The sequence below is a fragment of the Sinocyclocheilus grahami genome, unplaced genomic scaffold (assembly GCF_001515645.1).
Source record: "Sinocyclocheilus grahami isolate Dianchi unplaced genomic scaffold, SAMN03320097.WGS_v1.1 scaffold276.1, whole genome shotgun sequence".
Lineage (NCBI taxonomy): Eukaryota > Metazoa > Chordata > Actinopteri > Cypriniformes > Cyprinidae > Sinocyclocheilus > Sinocyclocheilus grahami.
This window is the reverse complement of record NW_015505455.1, coordinates 660,447-678,617: the sequence shown is the minus strand read 5'-3', so window position 1 is coordinate 678,617 and position 18,171 is coordinate 660,447. Positions and strand designations below refer to the sequence as shown.

General features: G+C 37.5%; 1 protein-coding gene across 1 annotated transcript in view; it reads left to right on the top strand.

Annotated features, from left to right (window-relative positions):
- Positions 1 to 11,171: 11,171 nt before the first annotated feature.
- LOC107599999 (uncharacterized protein C9orf172 homolog) overlaps positions 11,172 to 18,171 on the top strand; it is a 16,183-nt gene continuing 9,183 nt past the window's right edge. Inside the window, exon 1 of the mRNA XM_016291761.1 lies at positions 11,172 to 11,370. Within this exon, the coding sequence (XP_016147247.1) occupies positions 11,362 to 11,370 (9 nt within the window). The 5' untranslated portion in view covers positions 11,172 to 11,361. The remainder of the gene's footprint in view (positions 11,371 to 18,171) is intronic.

Genomic DNA, 18,171 nt, shown 5'->3' with positions numbered 1-18,171 from the left:
TATATATATATATATATATAATTCTGCCTGGAAAATTAAAAAGGAGAAAACATTGAAAACAGTACCTGTGTTAACAATATAACAGGAACTTAAGATATCACGTACTTATCGAAGGCAGCTGTCAAAAAATATCGACTTTGCCTTGGAACAGCCCACTACATTTGATTATCAGCACACAGTAGTGTATATGTGGACTATGTTCTACACAAAATTGTGTGATACTGAGCATTGTGTGTAATTTTTAGAGACGGATTCAAAATGCAAAAATGCTAAATCAGAAGTTGAACTCTTTTTGTTTGAAATATGTATGTATGTGTTAATAATTCTTGCTTTAAGCAAGTTGTGCTGTTGTTGGCGATACACGAATTGAAAGGGGAAATGCAACAATAAATGTATAAATAGCCCTAACCAGTTAATGTATAGCCTAATAATATTATTAAATTAGGTACAGTTTAATAACAACAACAATAATAAATAATAATAATAATATACAAATATGAAATAAAACACGATCAGTTAACGAATTTACAAGACTGCGGGATGGATAAAAAAGTTTTATCTATCTCTGATAATCACAGGTTGTCACTCAGGTTTGTTTACGCATTAAACTCGTGGCCACGAGAAATGGACGTTGTTCCCTCGATCGAGGCCACGACATTTTATCACGTTCCCACGAGTTAAAACTAAGTGAACCGAACATGTCCCCTCCAAAACTGTTACATCTATGAATTCTTTCTGTCGGCAAGGCCTATAAACTTTCAAACTTGATGCTTTTTAAACTTTCTTTAAGAAATGTTAAACATTCTAAGGTTGCCTTAGTTGTTCCTTTATTAGTTAAGATTACAGTTATTTCAACTCATTTTAATCAGACTTCACATTTAAATTTAAATTCTGCATATTTTCTGCTACATCAGTTCAAATTCTGCAACTGATACAGAATTTACAAAGGCTTTTTAAATTAAGCTCTGAATGATGCACAACACAGATGCTGTTAATGCATCCTAAGTTGAATTGAAATGTCAATATTCCTTTAACCTGTTCACTGACATCATCTTGGCCTTTTTATATATGTTTAAACATGTAAACAATACATTCACACCCATGAATACAGTTAGGTGTGCTGCTTTAATGAAGCATTTGTAGCAATATAAGTGATTTTAAATATTTAGCAATAGTGACATATGCCATATAAAACTGTTATATATCATAATTTAAATATGATCTCAGTTAGAGCCATCACCACCATGTTAAAGACATCCTGCATTTGTCACAAAAACAGCACATTCAGCAAAGAGCTAAAAAGTCATGACTCCTGAGACCCTGCATCCTCATATGAGGACATTATATTTTAGTGAATTTCTCTGAGATTATACATGTCACAGTTTTAAATCTGGATGTCCTGTACAGAGCACATTCAGGGCTTTTCAGAGATACTAAATGTTTCACCATGACCACTCCCTCTTCTTGGTCTTCAAAAATGTCTGATATTAATTTAGTGACACTGGTATGGAAATATGTTAATATTTTGTAATTGTCATTTAAATCGGACACATTTTTAAACTGTGTGTCATAAATCAACATCTCAGGAAAATGTTATGGGGTTTCAAATCAAAATATGACTTTCTGTTACGAAACAGGAGGTTGATTTCATACATGTCCTCATATGAGGACACCGGGACTAAAAGCATGTTTATTACGCATTTTGGGAGACACAACAAATGAATAGGGAAAGAAAATATATTTCAATATTCCTATGAAATATTATATATTATTATGAAAATCTTGTCAATTATTACTCTCAATATTACACTTCTTTTTTCATTACATGTTACCCCAAAAACACATTAATATGCAAATTAGATATACATTATATATAATGAGAAAACCTGTTTGTGGCCATTTTACACACATTTTGCATGAAGAAAAATTATATATCAAATCATTTTGTTATAACATAGTTGAGAATTATCTTTATACAAAGTTTGGTAAAAAATTATTCTGAAAACTAAAAATGTATTGGTGATTTTAAAAAAATCAATTGTTTTTGCCTATGCATGTTCATTCATGTCTTTTTTTTTTTTTTTAAGAAATTGAGTCCCGATGTTCTCTACCAAGGACATAGCATAACTTATGAATGAAATATCATTTAAAAAAAAAAATTTGTTTTTACATTTTTTTTAATGCTCTAAACAATGTAATGACATCAAAAAATAAAAAAAAATTCCTAAAATGTTTTGCCGGGTCTTTTGCCGAGACTTTGACCTCAAAGAGAACAACACACATAATCTTCAGTTTCACGGAGTGAGGATTGTAAAAGGGAGCACTAAACAAGAGACAGTGCTAAATTAAACCTGAACCTGTTTATTTTTAGTCTCTACACATTGTTGGTCTTATTGTACACAAATAATCAATGCATGTTAAGAACAAAAAAGTTTAGCTTTTTTTGTATTAAAGATAAATAAATAATAACAACTGTTTTGCATCTTGGCTGTTGAATATTGTGTTTCATTCAAATATTAATATTATAGAAGAAAAGGGAGTTTCCTAATGTCGTTGACTTTTTTAAATAGGTCAAATTACTTTTTCTCAAAGCAGTTAGAAATCATAATCATATCCATAACGCCCATGCTCCCGAAGCGTACTGCAGTAAAATGTAAATTATTAACAGAAAAAAAAGAAAAATCAACACTTCTGGTTGGTAACATGCATATAAAAATAGAAAAAAATCAGGTGTTGCTTATAAACAAAATAATGTACAAAATGTAAACTGATGTCAGTGTTTTCATGTTATAACAGCACTCCTAAGGACCCCCCCCCCCACTCCCCTCCCTATTGCTTTTTATTTTTTTTATGTATTTTACTTACATTTAACATTTTGGACATGCATTGAATATTGTCAGAAGACTGAGAAATACTGCAGTATAATGTTGATTACCTAAATTGCCCAGTCCTGGTTGGGTCAGTGGAGAGTTTACTGTGAAGGGGTTCACAGCGATTTATATAACTCTCTATTACTTGCAGCATCATTACTTAGATTCATAAATCCAGTTACTGCCAGCCAGCCTTATTGGCCCTTCATGATGTAAAGTATGGGTGAGAGCGTGAGTGGAGGAAATAAATGGAGATTCTTCTCTCTCTGACAGGCAGAGGGGTCTGACAGCATTTCCCTGGATTTCAATGAACACAGAACTCTCTGTACTGTCAAGCTATCACCACCTTCCATTCATCTTAAGTCCATAACATCGGTTTACTTGGTCTCCATGGAGAGCTGCCCTCAGCATGCCATTTCTCAGCCTTGGAAAAAACACTATCTACATTGCAATTTTTGGCTTTTGCATAGTTGAGGTAACCATGGATACTACAGACATTCTTCATCAAGAGGTAGGAGATTTGTGTTTGATTGTGCATTGTATAGATTACTTAATTTGAATGTTTTTACCCTTAAAGATAATTTAGACATGGCCGAGGAAAAGCTTAATATATTTTTATCACCAGGCTTTCTCTTCACCATCTGCAGTTCAGTTCATATTGCTTGAGTAAGAGCAAGATGCCAAAAACACATAGCCAAACTCTGGGTGAACAAGAAAAGGACTTTCACCATCACTGACTTTTGGGCAAAAGGATAAGGGATAGGAAACACAATCCCACCCTCTGTCCATGTGCCAAGTTACCCTGGCAAGATATTTCACCAGACATCACCAAGCATCACCATAGACAGAGGTCGCTTTCATTAAGGGCTGCAGATTCTAACTTTCAGGCTTCAGTAAGTCTTTATGCTTTCAACAAAGGCTCACTGGTGAACCAAATTTCCTGAAAAACACAAACTGATGTAAAACTCTGATTTGATTTGTGTGCATTATATACCACTCAAAAAGCCCACAGATGTTTTAATGTAATATTTTAGTAAATAAAAATGGTACATTTCAGTAAATATTATTATGTACTGTTATGTATAAATGGAAATTATTAAATCTTCATTGTGTTCATATAGTGGTAAACTAAATGAAAATGTTTCTTTTTTGTGTTCAAACGGGAAAAACATGCTTTGATCATTTTAATGAAATTTTACCGTATTTTACTTGCTGTGCAAAGGTTGTCCAGAAGAAAGGAGTGTAAAGATACATGCTAATGAAATGCTGCACAACAACATCCCCAGTGGGTCCGTTTATTTTAGCGCAGTGCCTAACCTTTACTCAAACACATTCTGCTTTTTGCTGCCCCACTCTAATGCACTTTCCCTGTTCATTCTCTTCCATAATGGTGTTGCAGCTGTAGAAGGAAAAAGTCCCAAATGTAAATAAAACATGTTGTATATACACGACTACAGCATGCTGTTCTCATTCAGCACTAATACTAATTTAGGTTATTATCTACAGTTTTTTCATAACATCATATTGGTGAATAATATAATCTCATATTAGACGTCATGCAGAAAACCATCAGCTGAGAAAAGGAGGAAACTTGTCAGCTCTATTATTTTTTTACTACCTTCGTGCACCTTGCTTATACACAAAGTAATCATTAGTAAATGCCCTTGTGATGTCTGCACCCAGCTAGAGCTCCTCTTAAAGAAACAGCTTGTCTTTTACCAGAGTTGCAGCTAGGAATATATCGCAGTATAATATATTATAGAGCGTAAAAACAGAGAATCAAAATTAGATACATTTTTTATGTGTATAATGTGCCCATTAAAAATAATGCATGTGAAATTTTGTTAATAACAAATGCATGTCACTTGAAAATGTTACTGGAACAGATCAGTGACCTCAACAGGTGGGAATGTGGTTAAAAAGCATTCTCACATAAACAGTCAACATAAATAAACATAAACTTGAACATAAACAACTAGATAAACAGATAAACAGGCCTGAACATAATGACTCAGCATGAGGAGGATAAAAAATCAATATATACAAAACCCCTCAAGGCATCACTGGCTGTGTTCACTAACAGTACAGCATAATTCCAGATCATTTTGCTTGAACAGCTGTTAGGTGATTAAGTGACTGATAATGAAAGCAGTAAATGGCAGTAATTACTGTTCTTGTCAGAAGAATGGAGTTGCAGTCTGATTATTAGATCAAACTGTATGTGGACCCTGGATTTTTTGTTAATAAATCATGTTAAGGTTGCTCAAACGTGGGAGTAAATATGACTGAACACTGCTTGACTTACATACATATGTATTATTATATAGAACAGCATACATTAAACTACTTTTTTTTTTTAATCAGTCAGTTTGAGTCAATGACATGTAACAGTGTCAAGATTTACTGTATACGTCTTTAGCATTATTTAAAAAAATGCTAAGGCAAATAATAACAATTCATGATTTTATTATATTTATATTTAAAAATATCATTAAATGTTAATTAATAAATATCATTAGGTCACATTTTACGACCTGAACTTCACCTTGCATTGTCATAAAAATTTAAAATTATCTGATTTTTTAAGAAATATTTTGATTTTTTTCCCCCTGCATATTTCTGCATTTTGGTCACACTGCATGATTCTGATTTGGCAGACATAAGTGTTTCAAATATGAATAATCTCTTACATTTATTTATTATAAAACTTCTCTTCAAGAATGTATTTCCTTTTTCATTATGATATCATAAAAATAGCAAAATAAATAAAAGAAATAGCTTAAATTAATTCAGAACTGTTAAACAGGTTCATCAAAGAAGAGGTGTGTTGAAATCACTGAAGGTATTTCAATTTCTTTTATATATTTTTTAAATAAATTAAAATCACATTATTGACCTAGTTATTATTTGGGTTTGCCTCAGTTGCTGTGCTTAAACGAATAATTCTACCATAAAATATCTTGTTTACTCATAAGGATTATGTATCAGTCAGTTAGAGGCTGTTCAAACAGCCGTCGACTTTGTTTCAAACACTCTAATGGTGTACACCTGATTGATCCTCTGTAGTACAGGCCTCTTATCAACAAGAGCAGGATTTGCAGCCAGGACATTGATCTTCCTCTTCCTCCTAAGAGTATCTGGAGCAGCTGAGACACCTGCTAGCATGCGGCTGATGGACGGCCTCTAATGCCTGCGTGCTCCTTGGAAGGAGTTGCATCATTCACTTGAAAGATCAAAGTCTGTAGCTGAGCTACTCTTCATGGCTCTGTGGCAGGGCCCTGGGTCCTCACACCTTGTGCATTATGGGAATGGCTCCTGTCATGCTGCATCCTTTCAAACCCATATGGGAGCAGACAGATGGTGGGCAGGCTAAACCAACGGGAAGCTGGGTTGCCATGCCAATAACAGCGATGAGTTCTCGCTATAAAAGAGAAGGACAGAAGCATAGTAGCCTAGTATTACTGCATGTAAAATGTGAAGAATATTGTGTTAGAGTGCAACAGTCACCGCCCACTTCCTCAGCAACCTTACTTCCATAAATATTTTTCTTCTATTCACTTTCTCCATAGGGATTTAAAATATATAGTCAGCAAGAGTCTTAAACCAAACCAACCAGCTCTAAGATGAATCATACAAACTTGCATTTAAAGCAAAACAAATATTTGAAAAAGGACTATGAAGTACTCAAGCCATAATGACTTAATTAAAAAAATGATACAATTGAAAACTACTGATGTATATTCGTTTTTATAAGCATACATGCACTTTGTTCCGAAATGAATCAGTGTTTTCGAATCAGTTGAACAAATCTGAGTGAATGATTCAATGACTCATAATGGCTGCATTCCACTTTGACACACACTTGCAAACTTCCCTAAGCACTTCCCCTTGGGGGAATCCCTGCTGTCATTTTGAAGTGCATTCCACTTCTTTATGTGAACCAGTGAAGTTTATATGGACAGACCCTTGACCCCTCGTTTTTGACAGAGGGAGCGAGTTTACTTCATATTTATGCTTCGGGCCAATCCATATACCACAATGCAACACGATTGTGATGTCACCACAGGTTGCGTTTAATTTACCCCCATCTCAAACAACAAATGATATGCAAATTATATTTGTAAATATTTAACAGCCCAAGCTTACCTGTATACATATAGAACACCGCATCAAACAAATTCGTTAGATGAAAAACTGTAAATTATAAATCAACTCCATAGCGGATTCCAAGTGATCAGGGACTTTGGGCATTCCAGTTTAGCCCATTGCAAGGATTCCACCAGTACAATGACATACATCCAAGTGAACGAGATGGAGGGAAGTGGGAGGGAAGGGCATAAAAAAACAAGTGGAATGCAACCCTGATCGTCACTTTCTTAGTTCCTGAATGAATCAGTGTGTTAAAACGAATCAGTTGAGTGAATCGCTCTATGACTCGCTCATAAAGACTGTCAATTACCGCCACCTACTGGTGCATGTTACAATGCACATACTGAACGCACACACACTGACAAGCGGACAAGCTTATGGTTAGTGTAGCTCTTGACAAAAAAATCAGCTAATAATCATCTACAGAAGTAGGGCTGCACGATTAATGGAATGCGATTGTCATGCGCATTTTGTTAGTAATGCCAGTTCTGTAATCAGCAGGAAATCATCATCACGTGCTTTCAGATGGAGCAGCATTTACTACACAGAGCCGTAGTTCACTGACAAGTTACGCAAAAAAAATTTTGCAGACGATTTTATTGCGCGATTATGAAATCGAAGAAATCATTCGCGATAATGACCGCTGTTTGCAGCCTTTGGATGGAGATTTACTGCTGATCACAGAACCGTCCTTCACTTAAAGATACGCATGACAATCACAGCTCCTGTCGAATTGCGATCTCGATTCCATTTCGATTTATCGTGCAGCCCTACAGAAGTATGACAATCTTATTTTGCAAAGCTGAAGTAAGCTGTTTTCTTTAAATGTGGAAGACTTCCGATTCATTAGTCACTATAGATAAATAACTAAGAATAACAAAGTGCAGTAAACAGTAAATCTATAAACTAGTGTTGATGATTATGACAAGAAATTAAAACAACATCACAACAAATACCAGTTTGCAATATAAAACACCATAACAGGCTGTTTTTGTACAGCTAAAATAACTATAAGCGAATGACAACGGAAGCCTCGCACATTCAAATTATAAATGCCCATTGTGCTCTCTAACCTGGATTCTGCTTAGCATTGTGTTTAAGAACACCATCTTTCCGGCTATAAGATATGATGAACATGGCAGCCCTTAGCTCAGCAGTCTTGTCTCTGCCAATGAATTTCTCCTGTGCTTTCCAAAAGGTACCTCTTCCACAGACACTGCCATGTGATCTTACTGCCGACACTGTAATGAATTTGCCATCAGCAGGACAGAGCCATAAATTCAGCTCGGACAGAAAGAGAAGGCACAGAGAAAGAGAGAGATAGGCTCAGGTGTAATCGTGGCCTCGATTAGCCTCAGAACAGCTGAGGGCTCATAAGAGCTAAGAGAGTTATAATTCAGATTACTGTAGCACTGATATTATGAGTTATATACCTCACTCAGTGAGCCCTACAGACTAGAGAAGAAATGAACATGCAAAACTGAAAAACACAAGGACAAGCTTTTCTATGAGCTGCAGGACACAGAAAACAAGCACTGATTCTAGGTCATATATCTGTGTAATATCTAAGCGCCTCAAACAAAGTTCGGAATATCTTTTCAAAGATTTGGTGCCACTAATCCTGCAAATTCTGGAAATCTAGGGATTAGCTCATTGTATCACTTGTTAACATGGCTTTGTTTCCTGGCAGGACTGATAAACAGAACCTGTGTGATCTTATTCCTAGACAAATCAATAATTACAGGCTGCAGGTTTTTTTGTTGGCTCATAGTTTTTAAATTTTTCAAAAACAGTCTTTTTGTAAAAGTCTGAATTACTGTAACGATGGGAGGGGTGACAACGGAGATGTGGATCCAAATGCAGCTTTTATTAAAATCGGAATCAGACAGGCAAGGTCAAACACCAGCAAACAATCATAAGCCAGGGTGATACAAAAGTCAACAAAACAGTCTAAGGTCAGGGCAGGCAGCAAACAATCAGAAACAAGGAAACAGTCCAGGGTTAAAAACACTAAGGCGAGGCAAAACTAGGACACACGGAAAGATTAGGGAACACTACAGGCTAACAATACTGAGCCATGAATGAGTGAAAACCAGGCTTTAAATAGGGTGAGACTGATGGAGGTAACAAGACACAGGTGAATGCAATCAGTGATCAAGTGTCCAGGCAAAGGATTATAGGAAATGGAGTCCGGGGTGAATGGCAAAGTTACAGGATGGAGTGCCCTCTAGTGGAGCTTGTGGGCACTCCACCTGGCAATTGTAACAACACTGTGGCAGATACAAACCAATTTGTGTTTCCGCACACATCCGAACACAAAACCCATGACACTAAATAATGCAATTAACACTAACTTAATAACGTAAAAAACAACATAAAATATTTCAATGCAAATAACTGATGACAAAATAAATAAAATAAATAAGAATAAAAAAGTGAATGTTCACATGTTTGCAAATGGCATGTCCCCATAAATTATATAAAAACAATTTATATAAAATGTATATACATTTATATATAAAAATAAATGTATTACCTTGTTAAATCTATATAAATTCCTTAATATATTTTAAAATCATTTATAATTGTTTTACCTCTGAATAATATGTTCTACAATATTTACAGTAAAATGACATACATTATATTTATATAACAATATAATATTGTTTTTATATTGTATAAGGTAGCTTAAAATTAACCAACTGTCAGGCTTTTATGTTACATTTGATATATAATTTTTAAAGTACAAAATGACAGTGTACTTAATATAATTTCATGTTACTACACAGTGCTCTCTCTCTCTCTCTGTTTCTCTTCTTATGTATAAAATGTAAAATGTAAAAAAAAAAAAGAATAATGATGAGGCTCTCTTTTCATAGTATGGCAAAGAAATAGAAGAATGAAGCCTTGAGACAATAAAGAACCGAAGCTGAGTCACACCTCAGCACACAAATGCAATAGAGACCAGGAGGAAAACAGGTAATAAGACACAAAACAATAAAATATCAGCTGTCAGCAGTGTTTTGCACTATAATGGCAATGACCGTCTGGGAACACAGTGCTTATCAACATTTTTTTTTACTGCATTAGGACGGGATGCAATTGCTCCAGTAGAATAGTTCACTGAATTACAATTCTGTCAGTCATTTTAAAGCTGTAGGATGTACACAACCTAAGATATAAAGCAATTAAAGTTTCATTCTGTGGGAGTCGAACAGCTGGATGTACAGCTAAAATAATCCTAATTGACCAACACGCCTGGTCTTGTATGACTTGCTCCCATGGCTCACACAGTTTACTCAGGATTCTAGTAAGCTGCTGTCCTCATTCAGTGTGCCAGGGTGCAGTATATGTTCACGGAACATGCATTGTTTTGTTAAACAGCCCACAAAATCAGCCATCGATTTAACTAATGTGGACATCAATGCCATGTATGTCTCACTTGATCCCTTAAGCTGTACTTTGCTATTGTGCACTTCTGTTTTAAGCTAATTGAATAAACAGGCAGGTCGACAGTGCAAGTAAAGTTCTATTCTTAGAAAGGAAGGAAATTAGGTTAGTTTGCCCAATAAAATAATTAGCCTATTATGGGATGGGTCATTCAAGTTTTCTGTTCAGTCTTGTTCCATAAAATTTTTATTTAATAGCATTTTTAGCACATTGGTCTTCAATAGCATCTGAAAACACACTACAGATCTCAATAAAACCCAATACATTATACCATTAATTTTTTATTTTTTTTGACATAAACATTAAACATTATAACACCAATGACACATATGAGAAAGTAAATGAAAAGTGAATAAATAACTTCAGTTTAGTGGGAAAATCAGGTGCACGTTTTTAATTTTATATTATTAACTCAACCTGATGGAAATAAATAAATAAATAGACAGACTTGGAATTAATAAACGAATATCTTAAAACTCTTCTTCTTAAAATGAATACTGGAGCCTACCAGCAAGACATGACACCTTCATAATTAAAATCACTTCTCAAAGCTGTGCCATCGCATATGCCTATCCAGCACGAGATTCGTGCTCATCACAAAAACACGCACGAGCGCGCAGGCAGGGTTCAAGCGCGCACCCAACGTCGCACGCATGCGCAGTCACTGCGCATCTCACACAAGAAACGCAACGCGTGAGGGATGCGGTCACACCCCCTCGTCTTGTCTCAGTACGCCCCCGAGACCCGTGGGCGAACGACAATACTTAAGGAGTTTGATGCAGCCCACCTTAAAGCATCTCTAACATGATATGGAGACCACATAATCTCTAAATGAACAGTCAGTGATACACGAGTCCACAGATTATCAGCATCATGAGGATCTTAACTATGGATGAAGACGGTAAGATAAATGCGCACACTCCTAAAAGCTTGAAATACACTGGAAAAACAAAACTTTTATCTTAGTAAGTATTAGTAAGAATTAGATTGTCTTCGGTCGCAGTAGCTTTGAGCCTTACTGGTGTATTTTGCGCCGAAAGACATTAGGTAATTTTACGAGAGATGCTCGATAGTGCGGGGCTCGTGCCGCAGCAATAAACGAGAACAAAGTGTGCTTTTGTGTTACATTTTTGTGCGATGGATGGGCAGAGGTTTCATTTTCAAGCTGCACTTTTTCGCAGTAAAACCACGACATGATAATCAGTGTTTGTCAGATTCATCAACGACCTTATCAGAGATCGAGGAGGATGTTGCTGATGATACTACTACACGTTACGCATTGTGGCGACCTTGTAAATCAGGATGCTTTGTACGTCAGTAGGTTGGGCATAGCTGACTTTGTGGTTTTGCTAGGTATCCGGGCGACAGAGCATGCGGTATGTGTGCTTGTCCGGAGAAGGTTCAGGGAGGAGTAAGTTTACTACGTATATATAGATAAATGTAGCTATACTTTAATAGTAGCACTTACTTTTCGGAAGTTGACAAATCATATGCTTTGGCATGTTATATTTAATCTAAAACTATTGCTGATGTTATAATTATTAGACCAAATGCTGTTTTTATAGTGCCTTATTAATTGAGAGACTATATGGAATATTTTTTGTGCTATTAAAATTAATTTGTAAGCCATAACACCATTTCAAGTGAGCAGTGAAGGCAGAAAGGTCAAAACAAGGAAAAAACACTTTCCCTCATAGGCCTACATCATTCATGTGCAGTTTAACCTAAATAGGATTATGAGCATATTATGCATCAACTACCCAGTAGCTACCCAGATGTTTCAGTGGATTATCAAACAAATCAGCACATTAAAATAATACTCTACTTGGAGTCAAAGACATGGTTATAAAGAGAGATAAAGGCTTAACTTGTTTCTATCTGTGTTTATTTTAAAATACCATAAATCAGGGGTGCCCAAACTCGGTCCTGGAGGGCCGGTGTCCTGCAGAGTTGAGCTCCAACCCTAATCAAACACACCTGAAGCAGCTAATCAAGCTCTTATTAGGCATACTAGAAACTTCTAAACAGGTGTGTTGAGGCAAGCTGGAGCTAAACTCTGCAGAACAACGGCCCTCCAGGACCGAGTTTGGGCACCCCTGCCATAAATACTGAAGCCCACATAAGAGTCACTTTATACATTGCAGCAGGGTTGCACCTGTTGTTCTGAATAAATGCAGTGGCTTGGAGAAGAGAAGGGGAAAAACAAGAGAAAATGCTTGTACAATATTACTCAATATTATACCTTGTACAATGTTATACCTCTTGGTCCACTTTTCTGCAATACAAATATCCAAACTAGAGACTAGAGTTAAAATATGTTTTTCCATTATGTTTTAGACAGCATAATTGCTGACAACAGACATGCATGAGTGCTATAATATTGAAATGTTAAGGACAATCACCCCCTCAAGGGCTGAGTGGATTGTGTTGTTGTTCTTATTGATTTAACTTAATAAGAAGTGTAATTGTTAGCAATGTCTTTCCAGAGTGTGTCTGTGTGTTTAAACCATTATCTTTAGGACATTAACAATGTAAAACAGTCTCCTATGACCTAGAACAGTGGTTATAAAATGATGGAGTGCCCCCAGGTGGTACACATCAATAACGTATTACAATGTTTGTCTTATGACCTTATAAACTAGACACTTTAAGACATATATGATTTATAGGTAGGCATAATTGCTTGGACTTTCAGTTCCTATAAAAATCCTTTGAGCTTTCTTGTTGGAAAAGAAAATAAATTTCACCTCCAAATCTCCAAACTCTACAGAATTATCCAGCTGGGCTGCTTTCACTGAGATACTCAGATGCATTTTTCTCGTTATCCATTGTGTCCAAAAATAGCCTCTTTGCCTCATATCCAGCCAGAAAAAAAACCCTCTGCAAGCTTGTTTGAGGAATGGGTTGTGTATTTAAGGAGATAGCCATCATGTGAGATTAACAACTGCTGCGAACACTTTCTGCTGTCTTGGAGTCAGAATGTAGCTTAAAGGATTTTTTGTATTACTCACAATGTAACTGACCCAACGTATCCAGTGAACCTACGACTACAAATTATTCACTTCAGATCTGATTGTGCATTATTTTACAGTTCCACGAAAAAGTATGTGGTTAAGTACATGTCCAGTGGTGCTTCTCATTGTGACTAAAGTCGGGTGCACACTATACGATTTATAATAGTAATTTATGATTGTTGCTTGAGACTATAGGCCATGTCACACTGTGTGATCTCAGTTGTCATTAATGTCAGACTGTACAACAGTTAAGGCTCATTAAAAATACACAAGAAGAGTTGTCCAGAGTTTTACATCACAAATCGTGAAATGTTCGGTGACGGTGAGCCGCATTCACACGCAGAATCAAAATTGTGGCTAGCAAACAAGACCAGTCTCTAGCGTTCATTTTGACGGTTTGTCTTGAAAAGAAAGATGGAAAAAATTGAAGACGATGTGTTTGGAGCAAGTAGTGGTTTATTGTTGTTAGCCTATTTGCATCATTACGTTCTGTTCTCCTTATGATTCTTGATTTGATGGCCATAAGAGAAGTCACACTGCAGGACTGTGACTCAAAACTTCTGACACAGTCAGAATTTCATCAAAGGTAAAATTCAATCGCAATGGTCATTAATCGATTGCCGGTGAACATATCAAACTAGTAGCCATCAAAGACTACATATTTTGGCCTAGGATCAAAGGAATTTTTTGGATTTGCAAAATTTGTCTCAGATGGCCAAATGTGGCCAAAATCGTCCAGTGTGCACCTGGCTTTAGTTGAAGATCAGATCATATTTTATGACCAGCTTATTCAGAACTCCCAGTGAACTCACATGCCTTCCCTTGCAAATGTATGTGCATACTCTACTTCCTATAAGTGGTTGTTTTAAATATTGAATGCTGGTAAAGAAGTGAGAGGAAGCTAGCCTTGGCAGACTGTGATGGAAGTGTCAGACAGGTGGTGATTGACTGCGCGAGAGCAGTCAGGCCTCAGTCACAGATACTGGCTCTGCTGCTAGCTGTGAAAACGCCTGCTGATAAGCCACCTTGCATAAAGGAAGAAGGGAATTATTAACATCCACCTTGCCCAAGATGGACGTGTTTTGCTTTGTAATGTTTTAATCTAAAAGAAAAATGACAATGACCTTAAAACTCTCTCTCATGCTCTATTTTCTGTCCTCATTATATTTCTATTTGTGGAATTTTCCTTTTAAACAATTGCATCCTTCTAAATTATTGCCAAATGCTGGTTTAAAGGGGCAAAAAGCATTTGCTGACCGAAGGAAAATATATTTTTATTCTCAGTGATTCAGTGTAATCTAATACTGTACTGAGAGGTGGGTCAAATGGGGGTGATACAGTAATATTTTATTTAATTATATGTGATATGTGGACCAACACCAAGCTTATCAGCACTAGCTTTTATATGTTACTTCTCCAGTGTTAAGAGCGAAGGAGACGGTGAGAGATGGTGAGCAGATATTAGCTCACCAAGAGGACACTTATACCCTTAGTCAGCTAGAAACAGAACCATGAAAATGGCAGCCCAAAGGAACCTGATTCGTAAGCATTTGCCATGAGTGACAGTGTTTTATAAATAGCTTTTAAAATGTGCGATTCAGCTCTCTTTAACAATTGGTAAATGGAGGGGTCCAGACGGCATTCAAGATTTTGAGACACAAAGTAGTTGTGGGTTATCAGACAAACACATGAGCCTGTTCACCTCTGGCTGCAGAAACACTGGAGAAAATGCTTCTAAAAGTAGATGAAGTGCTTAGTGCACTTTAAAGTGCAATTTTTGTAATTGTGCCCCGAAAATAGTTTCCAGCAGACATGTAATACAATAGTCATGGAAGTAATATAGTCCCAGCTGCATCAATCACAGAGCCTCAGCAGATCTGATCCGAGCTCCGTTGGAGTTTTATTACCCTTTATGTTCAAGTGGTATTGTGTACCTGAGATCTTCTCAGATGAGGAGTTACCACTGTCTACAGATATTGTGAGTCAGTCCATCCCTTAGGATGCACAAAAATACTCATGTCAGTTTATGTTGATATTTATTTTAAGATACAATCCAGAGATCATTTGATATGAAATAAAAGCATTTTCATGAAAGATTCAACATCAGAAATTAGGCCTACTATATATAGTTACACTGTGTCTCTTATAGGGCTGCACAATAATCGTTAAACTGATAATCACAATTATTTTTAACAAAACTTATAACAATGATTATTGACGTTCTAGAAATGTCTTTTTACATTTCATCAGAATTATTGCACTTTCACATAACCACAGATCAAGAGAACGTAAACTCATGTTTTATTTGACCTTATCTAGTTTCCTGTTGTATCATACTTATCATAAAAATTTGTACTCTTGACATTATGAAAATTGGTACAACAAAAGCTTCTCTCAAAAGCTAAACCTGTGAAATTCCTAATATTAAATTAAGCAATTCCAAATTATGTTTTTCTATAAAACAACAACAAAATGTATTCAGCAAAATTCATGTTTAGATTTATTACAGTTCATCCTTGAGATTTGCATGCAGATTTAATTTGCCAGGTTGGGAAGATTAAGTAAAACTCTGGGCCGAAAATATATCTATTTAAGAGAAAAGCTCTGATTGGGGATTTAGACTCTTAAAATTTTGCAACCACAAGTTTGAAGGCTTGAGGAGTCTTGTTACCAATGCAAGACAACACAAATGTCAAATGAAATTAAAATGAAACCTTTTTAGGATAAATAACCAGTGGGCAAATATCACAATTATATTTTAATTAATTGAGAGAAGCCGTAATCATGAACACAATTGAAATATGATTTATTGTGCAACCAGTGTCACACTTACTCAAGGAGCACAGAACGAGGAGACCACTTCAGATAACAGTCTTTAATGACTCAAAAGGCAAGGAATGTCTAGAGACACACAAGGATGACATTCAAGAAATGACAAACACTAACTGAATGGACTGGGGTTTTTAAACACAGGATAATCAGGGAGGAACGAGACACACCTGGAATCAAATAAACTAATCAATGAAGCACAGCTGGACACAAATGATAACCAATGAGGACAGGACACAGGAAGAACCAAATAAGGGCAAACAGGAACATACACGTGACACCTAGGCACTTGCACATGTTTTTACTGCGCTTTTACTTTGCCCTGCAATGTATGAAGAACGTCTCTAGGTTACGTATGTAACCATGGTTCCCCGAGGGAACGAGACGCTGCGTCGAGATTCGCTTTGGGAACGCCCTTGCGTGACCGCGTTCTGAAGCACGTGTCAAATCCGTCCAATGGAGCAGCGAGACGTCACGAGCAGGGTGACGTGAGCACCAGAAAGCATAAAAGCGCATCCGGCCAGGGCGCCACCCAGCTTCGATGAAGGGATGCAGGGATGCAGGGAGTATGGCAAAGAGACGCAGCATCTCGTTCCCTCGGGGAACCATGGTTACATACATATGCTGGGTAAAATAGGGACAAACCCAGCAATTGGGGTGTTTTGACCCAGCTACATTTAACCCAGAAACATTTAACCCAACCACTGGGTCAAAACAACCCAATTGCTGGGTTTGTCCCTATTTTACCCAGCACTGGGTTGTATTTAACCCAGCATTTTTTAGAGTATACTCTGAATAATTAAGTAATTATTGACCGCCACCCAATCTTTCAGCTGTTTACAGTTCATCTACACTCTAAACCATAGGTGACGGGAGGCCAGAGGACTCGTAGGCTGGTGAGATGGCCTCGACCACCCACCTACTCATAGTCTGCTTGGTTGCAGGAAATCCCTTCTTTGGCGGACCAAAACAAACAAAAAGCTGATCTGCCTTACGCCACGGGGCAGCTCTGTGTGCGTAAGAGTCCAGTGCTCGAACTGGACAGCAGATTAAGCCTTTCTTGGCCTACTTCCTGGAATGGAACTCCAGGCACGAAACAGAGAGTGCCTGAGGAATCCCGATCCTTTTTAGTGAGGAAATAGCGAGGAGAAAGATGGTCTTGAGCCTGAGCAACTTGACCGAACTTCTTCTATGGGTTCAAAGGGGGCATTGCATGAGCCCTCCAGAACCACAGCCAGGTCCCATGAGGGCACCTTGGTGCGCTGTACCGGCCTCAGCCTCAGGGTGCCACGGAGGAAACGAGTGGCAAGTGGGTGTCTTCCCAATGATTGACCACCCAGAAGGGCATGGTAAGCAGCTAAGGCCGCCACGTATACCTTCAGAGTGGAGGGAGATAACCCTGCGGAGAATCGCTCCTGCAGAAACTCCAGATCTGTACCAATTGAGCAGTTGACTGGGTCCTGCAGTCGCTGTCTGCACCATGAAGCGAAAAGTTTCCACTTCAAGGCGTACTGTTTCCTAGTGGCGGGAGCTCTGGACTGGAGTATAGTCTCAACAACCTCAGTTGAGAGACCAGATGCTAGGAGCTGTGCCCCCTCAGGGGCCATGCCCACAGCTTCCATAACTCCGCCGATTGATGTAGGAGACCACAGATGTGTTGTCTGTGCGGACAAACGCATGATGCCCCCTTAGGTCTGGAAGGAAGTGTGTCAGAGCTCGAAACACGGCCAGCAGTCCCCGGCAGTTGATGTGCCAAAGAGATGATGGCCTTCCCACAGACCCTAGGCAGAGCGGCAACTCATGACCGCTCCCCAGCCCGTGAGAGAGGCATCCGTCGTTAGCATTACGCGACGACAAGG